Source organism: Lissotriton helveticus, chromosome 10, assembly GCF_964261635.1.
Source record: "Lissotriton helveticus chromosome 10, aLisHel1.1, whole genome shotgun sequence".
NCBI classification, from domain to species: domain Eukaryota; kingdom Metazoa; phylum Chordata; class Amphibia; order Caudata; family Salamandridae; genus Lissotriton; species Lissotriton helveticus.
Window position 1 is genome coordinate 246,982,185 of NC_136071.1, and position 24,313 is coordinate 247,006,497.

The 24,313-nt window shown below is 44.5% G+C and overlaps 1 protein-coding gene across 1 annotated transcript in view; it reads right to left on the bottom strand.

Moving 5' to 3' along the window:
• The window catches only part of LOC144783990 (uncharacterized), a 330,381-nt gene that overhangs the window by 97,032 nt on the left and 209,036 nt on the right, over positions 1–24,313 (bottom strand). Inside the window, exons 10-11 of the mRNA XM_078662705.1 lie at positions 15,286–15,364; positions 10,693–10,857 (exon numbers count right to left, since the gene is read on the bottom strand). Coding sequence (XP_078518831.1) covers positions 10,693–10,857; positions 15,286–15,364 — 244 coding nt within the window. The remainder of the gene's footprint in view (positions 1–10,692; positions 10,858–15,285; positions 15,365–24,313) is intronic.

Below are 24,313 nucleotides of genomic sequence, written 5' to 3' on the forward strand. Positions count from 1 at the left end.
AGGTGGGAATCAGGTGCCGGGCCGTAAGTAACAGTCACATCATAGGCAAGCCAAACAATAAGTCCTGCAGAATGAAGGCGACCACCAGGAAGACCTGGGTAACGCAGCAGAGACATATGATATATATGCATACAATTGCTACAAACATCAATCAAGCGCCAGCCCAGTTACACCAATAATGCAGCAACCGCTAGGACACAGCTTACGAAAATTCAGTGAAAACTCAGAGAATAACCCAGCCGGCTGACCCCAAACCCAGAAAAAGAAGAAAGTAAAAGAAAAACCAGAAGAGCGAAGAAAAAGGGCCATAGAAACAAATTAGGAATAAAAAGGAAAACCCCTCCCTCAACCCCCGACCCTGCACAACTGTAGATGGCTACGGCCTACCCCCCTTTAGCAGCGCGCCTGTCGCCCAGTACCTAAACCCGAAATATAGAAGAAAAGTTAATAAAAAAGGGAAAAAGAAAGCGGAGGAGGAGAAAAATCAGTATGGAAGCACCCAATCATCCATCCCCGGAGCCCAGAACCACAAAGTCAACACCGAAGCGAGAGCAGTGGCAAGCAAAACAGATCGCGTCCCTCGTAGTCACCAGGTAAACCAACACCATCAATTAATGAAGCAGACTCAGCCCTGTCCCGTGCGCTCGAGCGCACCAGTTGAGTACATCCAACCAGCCACCATGATGAGGAATGTGGGCGACAAGGAGATGCCAGTGGGTTGTTTTCCGACTTCCGCCGTCAGCAACAGTGTCCTGTGAAGGGCGTCAAATGAAAGCTCCTCGAACAGCACCAGTCCCCAATACCAAGCGAGAGCCGATAGTTCCGTTGTCATCGCGGGAGACTGGCCCTCTAAAGCCGCCACATCCACCGGGAAGAACTCGGCAGACCGCTCCAGTTCAGGGTGTGGCATAACGTCCTGAGTGCGCGGATAGTCGAGCAAGGCGTGTCCGGTTACGGGAGTAATGGCCTCCAATTTGCGTCTCAGATCGCGAGCATTGCAGATCATGGCGCCACGAAGGGCACCGAGGGCAATCAGAACATCCCGGACCCCTGGCGACATCCCAGGAGCACAGTCCACGGCGCTCATCCCCTCCATAGGCTCTACAGCAGGTTCCGCCATGTTAGTCGGGGCGTCACTGACCCACACATCTGATCGGGCATCCTCTCGCCCCCCACCAGAGCAAAGGTGAATCCCAGATGCGAAGGTGGCAAACTTCATAATGTGCACAGAAAAGGACACAAAGGCAGCCTCAGCGGTGTCAGGGTCTCAATCACACACCAGTGCCCTCAAGTCTCAAAACACCGACCCCTCGGTGAACAAGATGGCTCTCAGACATACCTCGGGAGAAATGCAGGGAACGGCCGAGCCATACACAGACGAAAAGTCCCAAAGGAAATAAAATCCCCCGGTTCCTCAGCGCGCTACCGGCCCGCAACCCACGAGGTGGACCGGAGATCGCAGCGAGAGGCAAACGTGACGGGCGGATCACTACGGGCAGCCAACTCCTCCCCGTCACAGGCAATCACCAGCCGGATAGCAGGGCCGGCCGTTCCTCGTACGCAAAACCCCGGATCAACGGCTACGGAGGGCCGGATAGGAGGCGTGAGCATATCTCCGGATCTACGGCCGATGGAGAGGTCGGGAGCACATCACCGAGCACCGCCACACTTCCCCTCCATAGGAATGCGGCTCGGGGACAGGATAGGATGCAGGATCGGTGCACAAAGCAACAAGGTTGGCGGAGCCGAGTGCCTAGGCGGCAATCTCAGTCTCCGGCTTGGCTCCTCCTCCCCCAAAGGTAGGTTTTTTATGTTTCCCCCCATCCAGCCTGCCACCACAGACAAGTTTCTGACCCCCTGTAGGTGTACATCAGTGTACTCTGAGGTAAGGAAGCAATGCCTCCTCTGGAAAAGGTGTTATCACCTCCTCCAGCGGGATGGCTAGTGAATTTGCATACCAAGGCCTGAGGCTTCAAGGGGGATCTGCCGCCTTTGATATGAGACCCTGGCTTTTTCTAGACCTGGAGAATGCCACCTCCTGTCCTGCGGCCCATTCGGTACCAGGACAGGCGGGAAATCAGCTATGCCGTAGGAGTGTTGCACCTCCAGGCTTGTCACACCCCTAAGGTTGGCTGCCTGATGTGCTCCACAAAAGAAGGGTTCTACCATCTTGTTGTTGGTGATATTAGGGACTCTGGGATGGCGATATGCCCACTCCCTAAAGGAAGTAGTAATATAGAGGATAAGTGGTCCATTGGCTACTACCCTTCACTACCCTTAATGCCCCTAAATTCAGTATTGATGTGGTCCCCTGACATCAGTAACTCAGATTCATCTGCCTGAAAGAAGAGGAAGTACAAAGCAGAGCCGTAGGTGTGAAAACTGTGGACCAGCACCAAACTTGGCTCAAAACCCTGCCTGGCTGCTGCCGTTCTGACAATCACATAGACTGACTCGTCCAGAAGCGGAACAGCCTCCCCAAACCCTTAGAGGTCGGCCCAGCACTTCATCGATCCAGCTATATGTCCCTTGTAGTGGCTACCCTGCACCAGAGATGACTAAAGCAGAATGAAGGTGGCTATGATTAGGTGTGTGCACATCCATCAATTATATTGAGCAGTGGTATCCATAGCTAATTTCATGAACAAAGCAACCTAGAGTTTTTATGGTGGTGCTCACGTGGTGACAACAACCCGCCACCTTGGGTTCACTTCACCGGACTGCAAAGGCAGTCTGTACTACTAATAAACAGTCAAAGCCACCGGAGCACACACAATAAAGTTTTTTTCTCCAATCCCTGAAAAGAAAGTCCAGTTTACTCGTGGAGGATGATAGGTTCTTCCTTTTCATTCATAGACAAATTCGGTGTAAGTTGTGTTCCAATAGGAAGCAGCCGACACATGTTTTGTCCACCCGGACATTTTCAAGGCTGCAAAATCATAGCTCTCAATTAGCACTTCAATCACTCTAATCTATGATACATACCCACCCATGTGTCCATGTGTCATATATACTGCGGGCCACATAAGAGAAAAGAGTGGTGTAGAACAGTTTTCACCAACCATGTCTATATTCCAAAAGGATTATCTGCTGTGTGATTCAGTTTATAGACAAAAACATGTCTGTCCTCCTATAGGACAACATTAAAAACACCCAATAAAAATCCCTACATAGTAAAGAAACACCTCATGTATCCAGTGGTAGTCAGCCAAAAAGAAAACTGCAAATACCTAAAAATGTATCTGGTCCTTATAGAGTGATATGAAAGTAGTCAAACTGAAAGGCTCGATATCCACTGCGTACGTGTTTGGTAAACAATGGTGTGCAAAAGAACCTGTCGATGAGGGACATGAATGGGTAAACGGTGTTAAATACTAATTTGTCCCCCGCGACACAAAAGCCAAGGTCGACTTACCGCCTGTCCATAATCGACCAAACCTGGGTATCCAAGGGGGCAGCCGTCCCTCCGAAATTCGGAAGTATAGTCCAAACATTTTGACTATATTGTTAGTTTAAATTGCAGGACCATGATAAGCCTACTTCTGCATCAGAAAAATTAACAGCATCAGGAGTGGAAAAAAGAAAAATAGGTATGAGAAGTAGTGAACTGCTGGTATTGCAAAATTCATAATCGGGTGAACCTCTTTCTTACCTTGTAGAGATTAACGGTCCCCATAAGCTACGCACAAGAAGTAACCATAGCACCGGGAAGTGTGTGTAAGTCAAAATATAGGCCATTGAGAAAGGACAAAATTACTCAGACTCTCTTATCGAGGATTGGAGGAAAAACACTGTATTGTGTGTGCTCCAGTGGCTTTGGCTGTTTACTTCCCTGAACCAGCAGGCACCAACCGCATCTGCCCGGTACACGGTTTGCTGACCATTGGATCCACTGAGGGAGCAACTCACCAGGAGGAGGTTACCAAATGTTCAGGAGGTCAGCCCAATCGATCCATTCAGTCTTCTAGACACTGATCCTTCCCGGAGCCTTTCTGCAGTAATGCCTGTGGCACCGGAGCCAGCTGCAAGCACCAAGGCTTGTTTGTGTTCAGTCTAAACACCACCACTGCCAAAACGTACCTGCACATCCAAGGACTTTGAGAGAGGCTAGCTCCACACTAAGAGCGGTCCTGCTGTGTTTCTTTTCCCTCTTCCGCAGGTACCCCAGGAACTGTGAAACCCTCCAACTCACCGACCCGTCGAACACAAAACCTCTGCACCCAAGCTCCCCATCTCGGGCTCAAGTAAATTAATGGTGTCTCTGCGGTTCTGAAAACCTCAAGAGCCAAGCCCCCCTTGTATTCTGCCAACCGGTCCCCCAGACCACACTTGCAGCCTTTTTGTTACAGGTACTTTTTCCATTGACTTTAACATGTAGTATTCGAGGATTGAACTGCTGGTGCTTTCTTGGACCTGGTCCCTACCTACTTTAAGTCCAGAAGAACAGTGTTTCAAGTTATCTGTAAGTGTATTTATGCAATAAATGTTTTCTCCCGTAGGATAACATTACCGCATTTGAGGATCCTGCCTCAAAACCGGTATTCTAGTGTATTTCCGATAACTCAGAAAGTACTTACTTGATTTCAATGATCTTCGTGTCAAAATGTATATAAAAATATGTGTTATGTTTCTCCATTGGTCTTGGATTTTGTATTGAGTGTGTATGTCATTTATTGAGTCTGTGTGTGCAACAAATGCCTATCACTTCTCTAAATACCAACCACACTACCACAAAACCGAGCACTTGGGATTTGTTAAAGAAAGCTCCTGTAAATCAATTGGGGTTGTCTGGACTATTTTTTATAGTGTACCCCTTATGTGCACTACATAAAGAGACAGCTTCCTACACATGTTCCTTTGTGTGTGCCTAAAGCAGGTCCTTTCAAGTGCAAGAGTGGCAAGGAGCAGCTCTGTCCTCGGCCATCCTGGCAGGAAGGCCCTTATATCCACACATAAGACCTTTTTGTGTCGATGTCTAGCAGGAATACACAAACAGCTGAGACATTCACAGTCATGTGGCCCAGTGTTGCTGGCAGAGGTCACAAATGGTTAGGAAAAAATTCCAACTTTCTAAAAGTAAAAGACACACAATTGAGGGACGGAATGCAAAACAAATCAGAACATTCACCCCCAGTCAAGAGATTTGGGTTAAATCCAATCATTCTTTTGCTCACCATGCCACCCCAGTTTAGACCTGGCCATATGCAAATCAGTCTTGACCCTGTGCCTCATGGGAACAGTCCAGCCCGAACTGCCAAGCCAGGTCCTCCCTGGACCGGAAACAAGCATCCTAAGACTGGTTTCGTACTTTCACCCCTCATCAGGCAGGATAGCTTGAAACCAGTGGCACAGTGAGCCCGGGACCCATGTCTGGGCATACCTGGTGCACTTAGGGCAAGAAAGCAAAAGACACACAATTGATGGGCGGAATGCAGAACAAATCAGAGCATTCACCCCCCAGTCAAGAGATCTGGGTTAAATCTATCATTTGTTTGCTCACCATGCCACCCCAGTTTAGACCTGGCCATATGCAAATCAGTCTTGACCCTGTGCACGAACCTTCAAGCCAGGTCCTCCCTGGACCGGAAACAAGCATCCTAGGACCGGTTTCGGGGTTTCACCCCTCATCAGCCAGGATAGCTTGAAACCAGTGGCACAGTGAGCCCGGGATCGGAGGAGAGTGTTTGAATCAATCAGCATTCCGTCCATCATTTGTTGCAGTTACACTTTTTGCCCTAAGTGATGGGTATGCCCAGACATGGGTCCCTTGCTCACTGTGCCACTGGATTCAAGCTAGCCTGGCCAATGAGGGTGACATACCCCGAAACCAGTCCCAGGATGCTTGCTTCCGGTCCCGGGCGGACCTGGCTTGGCAGTTCGGTCTGGACTGTTCCCATGAGGCACGGGGTGAAGGCTGATTTGCATATGGCTGGGTCCAAACTGGGTTGGCGTAGTGGGCAAAAGAAGACCTTAGGGCCTACATAGGGGTGACTTATAAGTATTAAAAATTAAGATTTAGGCCATTCAAAAGGTTTTATTTGCCAGAACGAAATGGCAGTTTTAAAACTGCACTGCAGGCTTGCAGTGGCAGTCCTGAAACATGGTTTAAATGGCTACTATAGTGGGTGGCACAATGAGTGCTGCAGGCCCACTAGTAGGATTTAATTTACAGGCACTAGGTACACGCAGAACTACTTTACTATGGACTTACAAGGAAGTATATTTTGCCATTTACATGGAAGAAAATTGTACAGTGTGTGCAGGAGAGAGCACAAGCCCGTTAACACTGGTTAGAAAAGGTAAAGATTCCTAATGCCAACAAAATTAATGCAGCAAAACAGGAGGATTGAAGGCAAACATTTTTTGGGGGGAATACCATGCCAAGGATGTCAGGGGCTAACACACACTCTTTGATTAAAGACAGACAGTGTCGTTTATTAAATAACAGGTGGGAGACATGGAAAAACAAATACCCCTGTTTGATAATGGAAATTGTCTAAATACACTTAGCCAGTAAGGGACATCAAGTTGTTTGAGAATGCAGTAAAGACACAAAACACAAGAATATGGAATTTGACCAAAGTAGTAGTGATGAGAAGTGTGAAGAAAAACAAAGGGAAGGCTAAAGTTGGTACAGAGTAAAAGAATAAGAAATGTAGCAAAAACAATTAGAAGGCATGGAAATATCAACCTTTATATTTATTGGACTATCAAATGCAGTGCTAAGGTTATAGACTTGAATACAAAGAACTGCACAATAATTTTAGTAAGTCAATTCAAATGTATATAGAATCAGTTGACTTTGCAGACTATATTAGAAGTTTAGTAATAGTTAGTCCATAAATGTGTCTTTTCATTTTATTCATAGACACTATGCCAACAAAAATTCTATAATAATGATAAAGCATTGCGAAGCAAAAAGAGGGGAGGCGTGGGGTATCAATTGTGTTCATGGCATGCAGAATCCTTGGATGCCACCATGAATTATTCTAGAATGTGATAAGTGCAGAGCAAAAGAATATTGGGTCAGGATCAGGATCAGGTTGCTAGTGTTTTACCTATGTTGAATGAAATGTGTTGACAGATCTAGTGTTCATTCAATACATGATACCATGCACACGTGGCTGTAGTTGTTATCAAATACCTAATTTGTTTACATATCAAACTATTGTTATTAAAACTATCATGTGACAGAAATATCTTGTTCTAAAATATCATCCTATTGACTGTAGATTATCCCTATTGACTCCTATGGGCCTATATTTAAAAAATATATATTTAGGACAAGATATTGCAGTCAAATGATATTTTGATTACTGCATTTTGGTACTATATCTTTCATTTTCATGGAGGTGCTGCATAAAAACAAATGTTAGGGTAGCAAGGTGTAATCAGACTGAGTCAAAATATAGGTGCTGAAAATACAGGACGTGAGGTTTAGAGGAGTTTAAGATGAGGGAACTGGAAGGTCATTCAGAGATGGATGAATGCGATACTGTTGGGTGTGTTTATCTGAATGAGTTGTGAGAAAAGAAACAAGAACAAAGTTTGGGTATTGCCTGTGTGAAGAAAATATGAAAAGACAGTATCAGATCTCAAATGAAGAGATAAGGTCTCCATGAGAAGTGGTATAGAGACAGAAAAATAAAGGGTCAAATAAAAAGCCTTGAGAGATACCAATGGGAAGTGGGGTGTACATGGATAACTTGGAACCACAGGTGATGAAAGAAGAGAGGTCATAGAGGAAAACCACAGAGGAGCACCATTTGTGTGCAAAACCTATGATTTCTATCTATATAGTTGAGAGAAATGAATAAAGTAGGATGATCAACGATGCTCAAGCGACTAATAGGTCTAGAAGTAAGAGAAGTAATGTAGGAGGCTACATATGGACGAGCACTTTCCATTGCGTGAAATATTTGGAAACCAAAATGGTGGTTATTAGGCGTGTAAGCCTTAGGGTGGTCTTCCTCCAAACTTCCTGCCTACTCACCTCCGAATATGCTGGATTTCTGCTGTTATTGGTCTTAGAACTCTGTGCACTTTATCACTGCTAACCTGTGCTGAAGTGCTTGTGCTCACTCCCCTAACCATGGTTTGATTAGCATACACTTAATTGGCATATTTAATTTACTTATAAGTCCCTTGTCGAGTTGTGTACCATATAACCAGGGCCTTTAACTTAAATCCTACCATTGGGCCTGCAGAACTTATTGTGCCACACACTTAAGTGTCCCTCCAAAACACGTCCCAGGCCTGCTATTGCAGCTGGAATAGAGTGTTGCACTGCCAAGTCAACTTGGCATTTATGCCCCCCTTGCCAAGTCTTAAACTTCCCTTGTATTGCATATAGGTCACCCCTAAAGTAGGCCCTAAGTAGCCAATAGGAGAGGGTGCTGTGCAATTAAAGGGTCAACATGTACTTTTAAGTTTTACATGTCCTGGTAGTAAAACACTTCAGAATCAATTTTTCCCTACTGTGAGGCCTACCCCACCCACAGGATAACACTGGGAATTCCTTATTACATTTAATACGCTATAATTCCTAATTGAGAAGAGGTTGATATATCATGTTTGGTACCTATGAAAACACTCTTTAATGGTAAAGTCCGATTTTTCATTACAATGTTGACAATGACACTTTCAAATAGTCTGCATTTTCCTACCCTTAGCCCTTTTGTGCCTGCAGCCTGTCTTGGGTCACCTGACTAGGTATAGATGACCGTTGGACTTTGTGAATTTCTCCTAGACAGTCACACAATAGAGGCATTAGGTGTGCCTAAATGGGCCATCTGCGGGCAGCATGGGGGGCTGAGCTGAGCACAGCCCCATTTGCACCTGAATAGCCTGTGTGCTGCAGTCACACAAAGGGCCTAATGACCCTCGATTGTCACTGCAGCCACCATGGAGCCAGGACAGAGGAGTCAGGAAACTCTCCACACTTCAAAGAAGCTTTCCAGAAGCTTCTCCCACCTTGCAGAACCAGGACACCAGGGTTTAAAATAGGCACTTATATGGACTCTTCGATTCACTACTGAAATGGCGAAAGGACTCTCAGAGGACTGCCTGCTGCTGGGACCTGCTTTGCACTCTGCCATTCTCCTGCTGTATCTGGAAAGACTGCTTTGCTGCCCGGTGCCTGACTTAAACCATCAGAGGCCAGCCTTGCTGTTGAGCCCTCCATCTACACCTGCATGGTGGACTATCAGAAGTGATTTCAAGGGCTAGTTTGCTATCCTCCTTTTCAGAGCCACAGGGACATACCATCTTGAACCTGCACTTGGACCCAACCTGAGTGAGTCCTGAACCCACAAGAGGTGTTCCACCAGTCCTGGACCCAATGGTTGTGGTGTTAAAAATCCCAACTGGCCAATTTCCAAAACTGAGAACTTAGACAAAATTTGGCTAAAAAGTGTTCTGAGAACCAGGAGGAGACTGGGACCAACTTGATCGCCTTAGGTGCTCACAGGTCGGATTGATTTTGTGGCTTCCCTACTACGTTCTTTTCTGCAGCAGCAAATCTGTTTCAGTGGTCCTTCGCCAAAGGGGTAACTGATCTCACTGAATTGTCTTCGGCTACAGCCTTCTGTCTCGTCCCACTGGAGTTTTTTAACTTCCATTTCAGCGACTGAATCCAAACATAAACATCTTCACTACGGCTCGACGCAAGGCCATCCAATGATGATGTTCCCTCTTTGAACACCATCTGCAGCCTTGCCTTGCTGAACTTAATCTTCTCAGATACTTTTCTTCTGAAATTTGTCTAAGTCCTAAGGTAAACGCTGACCGACCCCATCCACCTCTTGTATCCGAACTGCGCTCCATCCTTAACTTTAGACTTTGACCCGTTCTCACGCAACCAGATGTCCGCAGTTGGCACTTTGATCTTTTAGGCACTATTTTGAACCTTACACTTTATAAATTCATGACTCTGGCTCTACTGATTGGGTTTTTGTCGTTTTGGTGTCAAATAATTTATGAAAAGTTACTCTATTTTTCTAAACTTGTTTGGTGGCTTTCTTGTGTCACTTTATTACTGTTTGTTGGCTGCATAAATACTTTACACATTGCCTCTAAGTGAAGCCTGACTACTTTTTGTGCCACGCTACCCAGGATCAAGCATAGGTTAATTTAGTGACATTTTGTGGTTCACCTTGCAAGGAATTGTTGCTGTTGCTTAACCAGGGATCAACCCCAGTCAACAAACAACCCAACGTCTCACAGGGGTGATTTTGAGTTGGTACAAGGAGGATAGTGTGTGTAAGGTTCAAATAAGTCATTGCAGTATTTTAGAAAACAAAAGGGAGTTGATACACTGAGCAATAGTTGGAAAGAGTGGAAGGACCAGCAGTGGACTTTTTTTTATTATTTGAAGTGAAGTAAAGTGAGTAGGTATCAATTGTGAGGTAATAGTTAAATAAGTTAGACAGTGTAGGACCTTGGATGTGAGAGCGAGAATTGAGTAATTTGAGACTCTTTGTATGTTTAATGGCCGAAATAAACCTAATTTCACTCTGTGAGTTACCAACGTTATTCCTACTAGCTTTATGTGTCTCCTGTACGCCTGGTGCTTTTGTGATGTTCCCATTTTCTATTTTCACCTTCTAACTCCTGGCACTGAGCTTACTATATTTGGCACTGTCAACCCATAGCTCAATATCCCTTTTTTCATAATTAATGTTGTTGTCCTACCTTCAGTAGACAGTGCTAGAGAACCTTCATAAGATTCTGATTCTGGCAGACACTGCAGGACAGTTTCAACTTCTGAAGACAGCCAAGTGTTACAAGGAAACACATACAAGTTTGCAGAAGTCCCCCATTTCTTTATGATGACATCCTCCCAGTATAATGAGTGACCTGCTAAAACAATGCAATAAAAAATGTTGTTTGGTTTTCTCATTCTTTCTTACATTAGTAGGTACTTCAACAGTCATGAAATTCTTCACAATGTACTTTATTTCATCTGACCTTTGGAACAAACCATATTGATGTTGCTCGTTCTATCATGGACAGAGGGGCTCATGCACAAGGGAAATTCATGGTGTGAATTTATGTCTAAAATCATTGTTTAGTCTTTCATCCTTCTGAGGTCAATACAATGGGTATCAGTTAAATGGGTAACAACAAACATTTATTATTTAGTGCCCAGATACTCAAGGGGGGAATGCGTGCTTTACAAATACTTTTGCTACCTAGAATTGCAGTATGTTCCCTGTCTGCTGTGCAACTCCTCATAGAACCAAAATACCCCAAGGAGCATACATGGACTTGCAATGCAGGCAGGAAATATATTTTTTCCATCATTCCATTTGCTCTTCACCTGCGTGAGATCAAGACTTGCAAATAGGGAGGAAAATACAGGGGAAAGCAATTCATTGTATATTTGAATTTGAAATACAAAAGATGTATGCAGGCAGTGCTCCTTGCTCTGCCTATGATTAAATATGGTGGCTGAATGCTCAGGTAGAGTGCATGATATGAAAGAAATATACGTGCTGTGAAAAAAACTATAAGGTCAGGCTGAATCAGAAGTCTGAAAATGTTTATTAACAAAAATGAAACAAATCTGCGATTCACAAAGCAATCCCTTAGCACCTTGAAAGCATAAAAGCTAAAGCACAAATGTACAGAACTGAAATGTATATGTTTTCATAGACAGGGTGTAGATCATGTGATAAAACTGAAACAAAATACCTGTTTAGGTGCAGAAACTGAAATCGTAGGATAGTTCATACGACCTTCATGCTAATGAAAAAATATAAGCTTTTTTGAACTAATCATGGAATTCAAGATTTCTCTACTATGATGTCAGGCATGAGAGTAACAGAGTGGCAGCATTTAGAAATGGTTAAGCATTGAACACGAATACGGCTGCATCTGCTACAGTTACAGTAGGCAACATGTTTACATGTCACAATGCATTATATTATTTGCATGCACAAATTCCTTTTGTGTATTAGCACACATGCAAAGAAGCAGTTCTCCATTTCAGCCATGCAGATACTGGGTGGAAAACCTTTTTAAGTCATACTGTGTGCATACTGTGCTCAACAAATATGTATATTATGCAAAGGTATTTTCCACATAGAATAGACTGAAATGTTGGGTTTCTTATGCCAGAGTCAGAGAAGTGGCAAAGGTCATTCAATGCAATGTTGGTTTATTATTGTATAATACATGGAAGCTTGCAATTCCTGTATACAAGTCTGTTACTAATTTCCTTGTTACAGGTAACTTATGAGGGCTCTAATCGCCTGTAAGAAAGAAAAGACATAGCTGCTCCCTATAATAAATATTAGAACATTGGAAGGTTGGGAGCTCCATTGAAAACAATGGAGTGCTCCGGGCTTATAATGGCAGGTGTAAGCCAGGAGCTCCAACATTCCAATGTTTCTTTGTTCACAGCTCTGGCTGTGAACAAAGGCTTCAGGGAGCCTGAGGGGATTCCAATCCCCTCAGGCTCCCATGAAACTTTGGTCTTTTTTGTTAGAACATTCTGCCCTCTAGTGGCAGAATGTTCTAATAGCCTTATAGCCCTTCGTAGCTGGGCTATACCGGCTATTAGAACATTGGAATGTTGGGAGCTCCATTGAAAATAATGGAGTGCTCTGGGCTTATAATGGCAGGTGTAAGCCTGGAGCTCCAACATTCCAATGTTTCTTTGTTCACAGCTCTGGCTGTGAACAAAGGCTTCAGGGAGCCTGAGGGGATTCCAATCCCCTCACGCTCCCATAAAACGTTGTTCTTTTTTGTTAGAACATTCTGCCCTCAAGTGGCAGAATGTTCTAATAGCCTTATAGCCCTTCATAGCTGGGCTATACCGGCTATTAGAACATTGGAATGTTGGGAGCTCCATTGAAAACAATGGAGTGCTCCGGGCTTATAATGGCAGGTATAAGCCTGGAGCTCCAACATTCCAATGTTTCTTTGTTCACAGCTCTGGCTGTGAACAAAGGCTTCAGGGAGCCTGAGGGGATTCCAATCCCCTCACGCTCCCATAAAACTTTGTTCTTTTTTGTTAGAACATTCTGCCCTCCAGTGGCAGAATGTTCTAATAGCCTTATAGCCCTTCGTAGCTGGGCTATACCAGATATTAAAGTCCCTCTCCCTTGTTAAAAGCCCTCGTCTTCGGCTCGGGCCTTTAACGCTGCAGAGGGCCTTTAATAGCGGGTATAGCCCTCTATGGCAGGCTATAAGGCCATATTAGAGTAGATTTCTGACCTCTCAATGCCTACTGCCAGCAACCAAAGCGAAATGCTGATCTTGGGCCATAATTAAAACTGCAAAACAGCAAAACAAAACCTGTCATTTCCAGATTTCAAAGACCAACAAACCAAGGATTTAAGGGGCATATGTACAAGCCCCTATCATCACGGGAACGTCACTTTTTGTGAGGTTCCCCTGGTGATATGGGCCTTGCCTTATGTACAAGGCACCCTTTTACGCTATGTTTAGCGTGAAAGGGGCGTGCAGTGGGTGTTGTGGTGGGTGTTCCACCGCAACACCCATTGTATTTGATGCTGCCCCCTATGTACAAGGGTGGCGTACATAGGAGGCAGCGCCAAATTTGAGACCAGAAAAACCCTGGTCTTAAGGTGGCGAAATGAGGAGAAATGCATTATTTCTCCCAGTTTTTGCTTTTTCCATGTGTGTTGCCTTGTGCAGCACACATGGAAAAGGCAAAATGCAATGGTTTGTTTATGTACAGGAAGGTGTCCCTTCCTGTACATAAACAAACCTTTTTAAAATTGCCATTTTGTAACTTTCATGTGTGCTGCATGAAGGGCCGGCATTAGCGCTGGTGGCGCCCGGTGCAACAATCATTTTTGATGCCCCCACACCCCATGACCGCTTCCTCAGATTCTCTCGCTACCACCAGGCAAAAGTGCCCCTCATCTCTCCACTCATAAGATATTGCTAAACACGGCGCCCTCCTCTAAGGTCAGCGCCCCCTCCACAGGCCAGCGCCCCGTGCCGCCGCACCGGTCGCACTGCTCTAAAGCCGGCCCAGGCTGCATGAAGCTGCATACATGAAAGTTACAAAATGGCATTTTAGGATTGGTTGTGTGCAGGAAGGGACACCTTCCTACACATAACCAATCCTCCCCTGCACACAGACACCCTTGCACTATGGTGCAAGAGTGCCTGCGTTGGCGCTAAGTTGTGAAACTTAGCACCATCCCAGGGGGAAACGTAAGGCTGCACCACATCCTTGTAAAAATGGTGCAGCCTTGTGTTTCTGAAGTGGTGGAGTCTGTTGTTAAGCCCGGTAGGCTAGACACGCTCCTCCACTTCCTCGTACATATGGCCCTAAGTGTTTTGTGGGAAGGGCCATGGTGTGACCATGTATTATAAGGATTAAGGTACCCCTGTCCTGCATTATAAGAATATTTTAAGTCTCCTCGAAGGTCAATAACCTTATAAAAGAACTTAGCCTTGATCTTTTGTATACTCTGTGACTTGCAAGTTCCTTAGAATGTACGGTAGGGGCACTTGACCCAATTTATTATCGACCCTTTAAGATGCATTCAAAAAACATATATGAACACCGAACTTACACCAAATGAATTATTGAGTAAATAGATTGAATGACCAGGCCGTGCTGTAGATTTATATTTGCAGAAAATTGTGTGGAAGCAAATTTCTTCCTGGAACTAGATTTGCACACACAGTTATGAATATAGTGTAAATCACCATTATACATGAATATCAAGCAGGTAAGAAAGTACACCATAGTATGCACACTTTATGCATGAGTCTATTGATATGTACAAGAATACCCAAAATGTTAGAAACTACGGAGATGCGGAAAGCACAAATTATGCATTGCTTAGTCTGCTCTATAAATCCATACCTTTGTGAATCACGCCATGTGCACAGACACTCATCCAACCCAAGCTACATGTGACATTGTTCTATTTCTTGTTCGTGCACCATTCGAATTTAGTTTTTTGGGGTCAATGTCGAATCTTATACCCTTCTATGCCTAAAATACAAATCTTGTATTCTACAACTTCGGCCTTTATGACAATCACCTTTTTTTTGCGCAGTTGTACAGAAGGGGTAATTTCTTGTGATTTTCAGCAAGCACTCTCATTATTTTGATTTTGATAAAAGGATTATTTGTTAAACCCTCATTAACAAATGAACAAAAGGAAGGACGTTTAATGAAAGGAGGTGTCTGTAAGGCGAGAGCTTGTGAAACAAATGTGCATTCCTACGAGGGGACATCTAGAGGAACAATAAGTAAACCTCATTACAAAGACATGTGCAGTCTAAACATACTTTTGTCGTTTTTTTCTTGTCGGATGATGCAGTTTTTCAGCTGCCCCACATCTTTGGTTTTCACCTTGAAAATATCGGTCTTCGGAGAAAAACAAGAAATTGAACAGCAAACATGAATATAGGTATAACGTGATTTAAAAACAATTAAAACACGTCTCATAAATGTTTTTCATTAAGATAGTTCCTCAAATGTTAGTCTTAGCTAAGGGCCTGAATCACCAGATAGTATGATATGTGATGTGTTTCTCAATTAGCAAAAAACATTAAACTTGTCAGCATACACAAGTTTGTCCTAATCCCATGTTTGTGAATTGTCCACATTTGTAATACATCTGCAGCATAACTTTAGTATTACAGTGACATCTGACAGTTTTGTACTCATGTGGAAAACATTGTCCCGCAAAGACTTTCCTTGGTGTGCCCTCTCTGAAAACAAGCATTAGCTAAGCCAATTGGTTTCACTTTGTTGCGGCTAATTCAGACCTACTGGATTTCTCAATACTTTTGTCGATGGTTTTCAGGATTGCCAAAAAGAGAAAGAAATGTGTTAGGCCGAAGCTATGCACCATTGGCCAAAAAAAGTGCAACGACACAAATGCAATATGATGGGGCCGTCATTTTGTTTTTGATTTACTGTTCCAAGATGCCAGATGCCATTCTTGGAGGGGTAAGTAAAAGAAAATGGGATAAGTATGTGTGAAAATTGAGAAAGTAGGATCCAACTGCCTGGCACTCCTAAAAAGAAAAAAAAAGAAAAACACATGACACAGAGGTGTGGAAGAGCAGCGGAGGAAAAGTGGGGATCAATAATGGAGCGATACAGGGACGGGATGGTAAAAAAATGAATGCCGCCTGTTGATGTGAAGGGAGGTGTGCAGTTGCACAGGGGAGCACAGGGAATTGAGACAGCAACAAGAAGGGTTTGGGGTTTAGAAATAAAAATCAGACAAGTAGGAGTGGTGGAAGCAATGTAGGATCTGGAGGCAGGAGCAATATAGAAGGCACAAGGGGAGACAGGAATTGGAAAGGGGAAACAGCACATGAGGGGCAAGAAAACACATGCATTTACATGGAGTGCTGAAATTAAAAGAACAAAGTAGTTCTCTGAAAGTAAGAATGGGGGGATTCAATTCATCCAATCAAAAGAATGGTAAAGAAGCCAGTTGCGGTTCCTCGGCTAAGGCGGAGGAGCGTCGCCCCACTGCTTTAAAGCAGTGAAAGAAAGGAAAAATAAAACGATAAGAACTTGATGTTTAGACTAAGAATTTGATGTTATTAACATTTTATTTTGTCCTGCTGTGGCAGCTTGGCGGGGTGGGCGGGGCTGCTCTTTTCACAGAGCAGAGCAGGGGGAGGAGTGGTGGGCACACTGAAGTTCGCATGAGGCTTTGGCCGGCCAAACATTCATGCACACTTAGCATGTTCTCCACCCAGGCTGCATTACAGCCTGGGTGGAGAGCATGCCCAGGCTCCCAGTCTCCATCTGAGCGCCGAACTATGCGCTCAGACCAATCACAATGCTGCATGGTACCGTTGTGATTGGCTTGGGAGAGCCTGGATGTGCATCGTCCCGATATAGACGAGAGACGAGATGGGAGAGACGTGGCAGGAGGTACGTGTATTTTTCTTTTTTTAATCCTTTTTAGACCCCTTTACCCAACCCTTCTGCCTCACCACCCTGATCCGTGCCAGCCGCCACTGAAAGAAGCAATATTCGAGTGGAAGGAGAAACATAAAAAGAGGAAAGGAAACCATTAAATAAGAAGCTCGCAAATGAGAGTAACAAGAAAGCCACCCAACAAGGCATCCATTCAAAAGGCTGGCAAAGAAGTTATGCTCCAGAGGATTAGTAACCAAATAATGTACAAAGTTCCCCAGAAGGAATCCCGCCCCTCAATCCCTGGTAGACGGTCCCCACAGACTGGCCGGCTGTCCTGCGACCCGAATTTCGCCGAGGTGGGGGTAGGTGCCTACAAGCATTGGCCTCGAGTTCACAAGGTAATTACCTAGCAGCTCAAGCCCCACAAGGACAGTCTGTGGGGACCGTCTACCAGGGATTGAGGGGCGGGATTCCACGCAGGATACCACCCTGACTTGGTAAACTGACCACGCAGGTTGTATATAACACACCTTTCAGCCCGGATGGGTTTGTTATGAGTTTAAGAGCACGTTTAGGTCCTGAAGAATTGCCAATATGGCATGAAACATGTTGACCACATTATAGGTGAGGGTTGAATGAAGCCAAACTACGTTACTTTTGAGCTTCGGTACCCCCTCCCTTCACCATTTTAACAAGGCAGTTAGCCACATGAATAAAGTTGTCTGAGTGGACTATACTTACCTTTTTTATTACCCCTTCACGTTCACCACTCCACCTTATAGGTCCCTCACACACACTCAACCAACGGCCAGGAACAAAAGAACTCCACTAAAGTGTAGCACCCCGTGCTACCCGTCAGGCATTGCAGCGCCAGCCTGACGCTGGAGCAGGAGGCCAATGATGAGACAAAACAACCATCTGGTAGGATGACAACAGTCGTCCAGCTTTTTAGTTGTGTGAGGCATCCTAAGTTCCGATAAGGGATTACCTTGATTCCCTGACATTCCTACACATATCCATTCAGTGAGAGAGAGACTTCCTCGAGCCATATAATCACTACCTTCTGGGGAACTTTGTACATTATTTGGTTATTAGTTCATAGGACACGTACACTGGACCCCTATAAATATTGTCCTCATTTTGTCCCCCTTTGTTGTTAAATGCTCCAGAGGATGACAAACACAATAAGTAGAAGGAGAGTCATTTAACCCCCTAGCTGCGGCCGGAATTCTGCGCCTGTGCAGCACATTCCGATCGCGGGCGTGGTCATGACAGCTCCCGGCCGTCATGAGCACACGCCCACCGTAACTCATGACGGCCGAGAGCCGTCATCAGCACCGAACGGGTTAATAAGAAGCAAGCAAATGAGAGTGGCAAGAAAGCTAACTAATGGTAAGCGATTGGATGCTCCAAAGCCTACTGTAAGTTTTTTGTAAGGCCGACAAGTGGTCTTTCAACAATAGACCGCTAAAATCTATCTTTAGGCGTGACCTAATGAGGGCGCTGTATTTAGGTTTCCTTCCCACTGTCACTGTACCACTTACTCCTGGTCAATTTAGGCATAGGTTTAGAAGTGCAGATAAGAGTAGAAAACACATTCCAAATGTCTGTGAATGCCCACCCAATTACAACTTTGCAGTTATCCATACCATTACATTGCACACACCCATGAAATGTCCTTATGAAAATATAGCTTGCCACACAGCAGTGTCACTCACAACTACAGCAACATCTGCAATATTGCAGATTTTCCACAGAAACATTTGCAACAGGTGAAAATAGGCAGCAGCTGACTTTGTGAACCACAATCTTGATTTTAAGTGTTCTGTTGCACCGTTTATAGCATAGAAAAGTTTTGTGAATCTGAATCATAATTGTTTAATACAAATGGATTTGGAATTAAAATTAAAACACCAAACAGCCTTGACACTTGATCAGGGGTGTTTGGGGTGTTACACCTTCTAAAACATACATTCTATCATAAATAGTTGGGTACAAGTGCTTTCAGTCGGGTAATGTGGTGTCTGTTGGATTTCACCTGGGATTTTTACATACTTAACCTGACAAAAATACACACTCTCTCTTGTCTATGTTTTGAATGCCTTAAAAAATGATGATTAGTTTGAAAAATATTGTGTTTTAAGTACCCCTAACAATCTGCCTCTTAAGCCCCACTCCTGTCCTGCTTCCCATACAATGTGTTATATCAAGATATCCCAGCGTGATTGCTGGGAATTCTGAAGCGGAAAACCCCGTCCAAACATACTGAGCAAGCCACGCCCTTGTCAAGCATTGCCTGTTGATGAGGTTTAGTTAATTGGATATTAGTCTGATTCTCATGTGTCCTTTCTTATCCCTTTGGATTAGGTTGTTAAGGTTGCAGCGGTGGGATTTTTAGTTTTGCCATGCATTCAATGCGGCTGGGGCATTTCAGATGTGGAGGGCAGGTAATGTTATAGTGAAGGGCTTAAGACTGAGAGGAGTCTCTTTCATCTTTATTTGCATTTGGTTCAGGTAAGGTTTATGGTGTTAGGTTGGATGGAGGGGACTGAGTGCATTGGTTTGTATCATCTGGTTTAGCCGAGCAGGCGGGTTAGTGGTTAGCCATCTAGGCTTTCAAATGTATGGCAAACAATTCAGAAATTAATTCTGGTCTATGCGGCCAGGAAGAGCATGCTGCAGAGATGCAAAGTGACTCTCCAGTTTATTTAAGCCACCAGTGTAGCAGATCCTATGTTTTGGGCTTTTTGTAGCCTTCTGATTTGTTTAGGTACTGATAGGTCTGTGTAACGAACATTACAATTGTTTTAGTATAGGTTCACTCGCTTTGACATCATCATGGTTCATCGTTAAACTTTGATCAAGGGAAATGTTGTTTATTAGCAGAATAAGTTAGTGAAATGTGCACTTGACTACTGTTCCTGTTTGGGGTATTGAGGCTCGGATCACCATCTCAAACCCCTCCTTGGTAGCAGTCCTTGATTTTGATTGGCACCTATCACCAGAGAAGGTGGGGAGGGGCTTAGTATGTTGAGTTATTTTATTAGCTGGGGTGGACCCTGGGTAAGCATATCTGTTTTACTGGAGCGTCAAGTGTGCGAACTAGCAGTAGACAGTCAGTGGCCTTATCTTTGAAATCAATGCTACCCATTAACTGTGAGCCACAGATCTTTCCTGCAACATTTGGTAGATCATGTGACGAATCACAGTGCGCATTTGCTGATTCAAGATCTGGATGAAGCATGTTTATATCCATGGATTGATTTGTAACTGCCAACAATTGGGAGTTTTCTGCAATTGATCCATTTCCGTTCAGTGGGCTCTCCGTATTGCATCCTCAGTGGGGTCTTGGTTTGGCGACTGGACTTGGATGTGGTTTATTTCTTGCTGGTCTTCATTTTGGGATTTCATTTCCCATGGCAAATTGTACAAACAGTTGTTGTTTCCTATCCAGGAACCTTGGGGATTATTATACTCTACTCAGTACTTATTTGAGTTTCTCATTTTTTTTAGCTAGTAGTGGTTATTTTCTTCAAGTATTTTAATATTGCTACTGAGGCTGAAGATGTGGTTGTTTGAGCCCCAGAGTGCTGTTTGTATTGTTCCAAAGCCCCAGGTAGGCTGTCTTTCCTGTGCTTATTAAAAATTCAACCAGGGTAGTGTATGTTGTTCTTAGGTGGTCTGATTTCATTTTTGCCAAGAATATGATATTTTGTTACTTGTTTTAAAGAACTAAGTACTACTATATCATTCACTATCAGATGTCTGACCATCAAGTGAGGTTTTGTGATTAAAAAGCATTATTATTAATAAGCTCAAAATACATCCAGTTATTTTGTTGAGGCCTTAGCCATTAATACTTGCATTGTATTCCCATGGATTGATTGTGGATATGTTCAACGTACTCACTGAGGAAGGTCTGCGCCCAATCCACCACTGGCCAGATTCCATTAGCTCTGGGTGTACTCTACTAGCCAGCAGTAGCTATCCAGCAAGGTGGTGAGCAAACCCTCTGGTTGCCCCAATGTCAATTCAATGTGTCGACTCCAGGGCTCTAAGGCTGTTGCAGGAACGTACAGAACAATGAGCCTGCCAGCCACAAGCCACCGAAACAGCCTAGGCCAACCACTAGGCCACAAGCTGTGCTGGCTCCACCTTCCCTCTACCGCATTTGCATGACTGCTGTAGCTCGTCTATCCACAACACACATTCCTCCATTTCCAGGCCCGCCATCCCATTTGGCTTCCCCGCAGTGTGTTCTCAAGTGCCTAAGCACTCTCTCACCCACAGTTAAAGAGCAGGTGGTGCATAGAGGAGAGAAGCCTGCATTCAAACCCACAGTGAAAGGGCATAAACTCAGCCAGCCACTTCTGCAGCTAAGGACATTTTACATCATATCTGTTTTAGAACGATTCAGCCCATCAGAGCTTTCATCACTTTGAGGCCATCACAGACCTTTTTGAATTTATCATTGCTTCTGTGAGATGCAGGTGAGTTTGGGTACCCATTTAGGTGGTCGGCTCTGATGTGATCCATAAATGACCTGGACAATAATATTAAAAAGGAGAGGTTGAAGAAGGGTCCTCATAGGACAGAAAGTTCAGAAGTTTGACTTTTTGGTTCATTCTTTCATGAAAGGAATTTAATGGCACATTTTCTAGGGATAACGTGGAAATGATCATCATACAAAAAATTGAAACTCTCTGAACATTTCTTGTTACAAAATGCCTTTAATATGGCTCTTCTAGAATGATCCACAAGATGAATTGCATGGGCGCATTTAAAGGCACAGGAAGCCAGTGGTAGATGTATGACGTTTCAACGCATGCTTTTACAACGCATGCCAATATGACGCAGGTTTTACAACGCAAGTCGTTACAACGACTTGCGTTGGGGGGCGCTGGATAGTGAATAGTTTAATTTACTATTCCAACTCCAGTCCCCGTTGATAGTAGGGAAGGTGTTGGATAGTAATTAAACTATTCCCTATCCTAGAGCGCCCCCCCCCCAGCACAATGCGTTGTAATAACTTGCGTTGTAAAAGTTGCATCGTAATGGTAGTGCGTTGTAAAAGTTGCTTTGTAAAGGATGTTCCCGCCAGTGGTAGATTTAAACAAGGAACCCGTAGACTAAAATGGTAGAAGGTTTTAAGTGTGGGAGAGCTGTGAGGCAATTCTAGAAGAGGGGTCGCTATAGACCATCAAAGTTGGGGAGGTCGTGGGTGCAATAATTGTGGGGCATATCAGCAAGGGCTTTATCTACGCTTTTTTGGCTTTAAAAGCCAGAAAAGCAGAGATAAAACCACATATCAGCAAGAGGGTGCTAACATGCATATTCGCATATTAGCACCCTTTTGCACTACGCCTACCTTTGCATCTCTAATGAGATGCAAAGTGGACGTTCCTGACATACACTACATGTCAGGACATCAATAGCGCGGCTTCGCGCTATCAGCAAGGATGCCCTAGCATTTTAGCAGATGTTAGTTTTTGTAGAAAACTGCTATTTTCTCCAAAAACTAACGTCTGCTAAATTCTTGACTGAGCCACCCCTAACATAGGGGGTGGATTCTGCTGATATGACCACAGGGTCGTATCAGCAAGGTTATCACAGTTTTGCAGAGACCATCGCTGGAAAACCAGCGATGTTCCCTGCAAAATGGCATGCCTCTTGGGCCGCTATTCCCATGCTGTATGGGACACGGTTGCGCAGGTGCTGCCTCAGTGTCCAGAGGAGGGTTGGACAGTGCTTTCCCAGGCTGTTGCTGAGGGGAAAGATGCAGCAAAGTTCGCCATCAGGTGTGAACTGGACACAGCGGACTCACTGGGTAGGGCAATTTCCACGACAGTGGCCCTTCGTCGCCACGCTATCGCAGGAATTTTTATCGCCTTGGAGATACGCGTTGCTAATAACGTGATATCTCCGCGATAAAAACCTGTGATAGCGAGCGTTAGGGAAAGGAGCGCTAAGCACGCTTTGAGATAGTTATCGCAAAGCGTTGCTGATATGCCCCTGTGTTTTTTAAGACTTAATGTAAAGTTGCCTGTTTTTTAAAATCTTCTCCTTTTCCTATGAGGCCCTGATGATAGAGACTGTCAGTGCACTGCTGTGAGGGGGCCATCTCACTTGGGCTGAAACCTATGTCCTACAGGTTACACACAGATTTTTATAGTAGATTTTGCAACAAATGAACATTCTCTCTGGGATTAGAGGCTGTTCATAGAAGATAACTGGCATATCACTGCAGTAAGTGCATTCAACCATTGCTAGTTCCCAGTTGGAGTTGAACCTGTGACTTGAAGTTATTTGCACAGGGTCAAGACTGATTTGCAAACAGAGGTGTCTGAATCGGGGTGGCGAAGTGAGCTAAAGAACGATGATGTATTCAACTCAGATCTGTAACTGGGTGTGAGTGGCAGGGTTTGCCCAGACATGGGTCCCTTGCTCACTTTGCCACTGGATTCAAGCTAGCATGGTTGATGAGGGCTATCAGCCCGAAACCGGTCCCAGGATGCTTGTTTACGGTCCAGGGAAGACATGGCTTGGCAGTTAGGGATGGACTGTTCCCAAGAGGCACAGGGGCAAGACTGATTTGCATATAGCTGTGTCTGAAGGAAGGTGACGAAGTGAGCTAAAGAACAATGATTGATTCAACCCAGATCTGTGACTGGGGGTGAGTGTCTGAAAAGTTTCAGCGCTCCGTCCATCATCTCCTTGTGTTTGCTTTGTTCGCCCTAAGTTGGCAGGGTATGCCCAGATGTGGGTCCCTTGCTCACTTTGCCACTGGAATCAAGCTAGCCTGGCTGATGAGGGCTATTCGCCGGAAACCGGCCCCAGGATGCTTGTTTGTGGTCCAGGGAAGACATGGCTTGGAAGTTCGGGCTGGACTGTTCCCATGAGGCACAGGGTCAAGACTGATTTGCATTTAGCTGTGTCTGAACTGGGAGGCAAAGTGAGCTAAAGAACGATGATGGATTCAACCCAGACCTGTGACTGAGGGTGAGTGTCTGAAAAGTTTCAGCGCTCCGTCCATCATCTCCTTGTGTTTGGTTTACATAAATAGCCATGTCTAGCATCTTGTCTAGCTATACATGTAACTTAGGTCACTTGCTGCTAAATGTTCCTGTTTTTCTAAACATAATTTAATATAAAATAATCCACCTAAATGACCACCAACTCCTCAACACCACTCAGTCTGCTTTCGGATCCAACCGCAGCACGGAAGCTGCCCTCATTGCTGCCATGGATTGAATCCATCTGCATGACTCTGGACAGAGGAGAAACAACAGCTTGCATACTCCTGGAACTTTCCACAGGGTTTGACACGGTATCCCACCCCATCCCCGTCCAACGCCTTCACACCATTTTGGAATGAAAGGACACACACACTGATGGATCTCCTCCTTTCTAATTGGAAGGACCCATGTC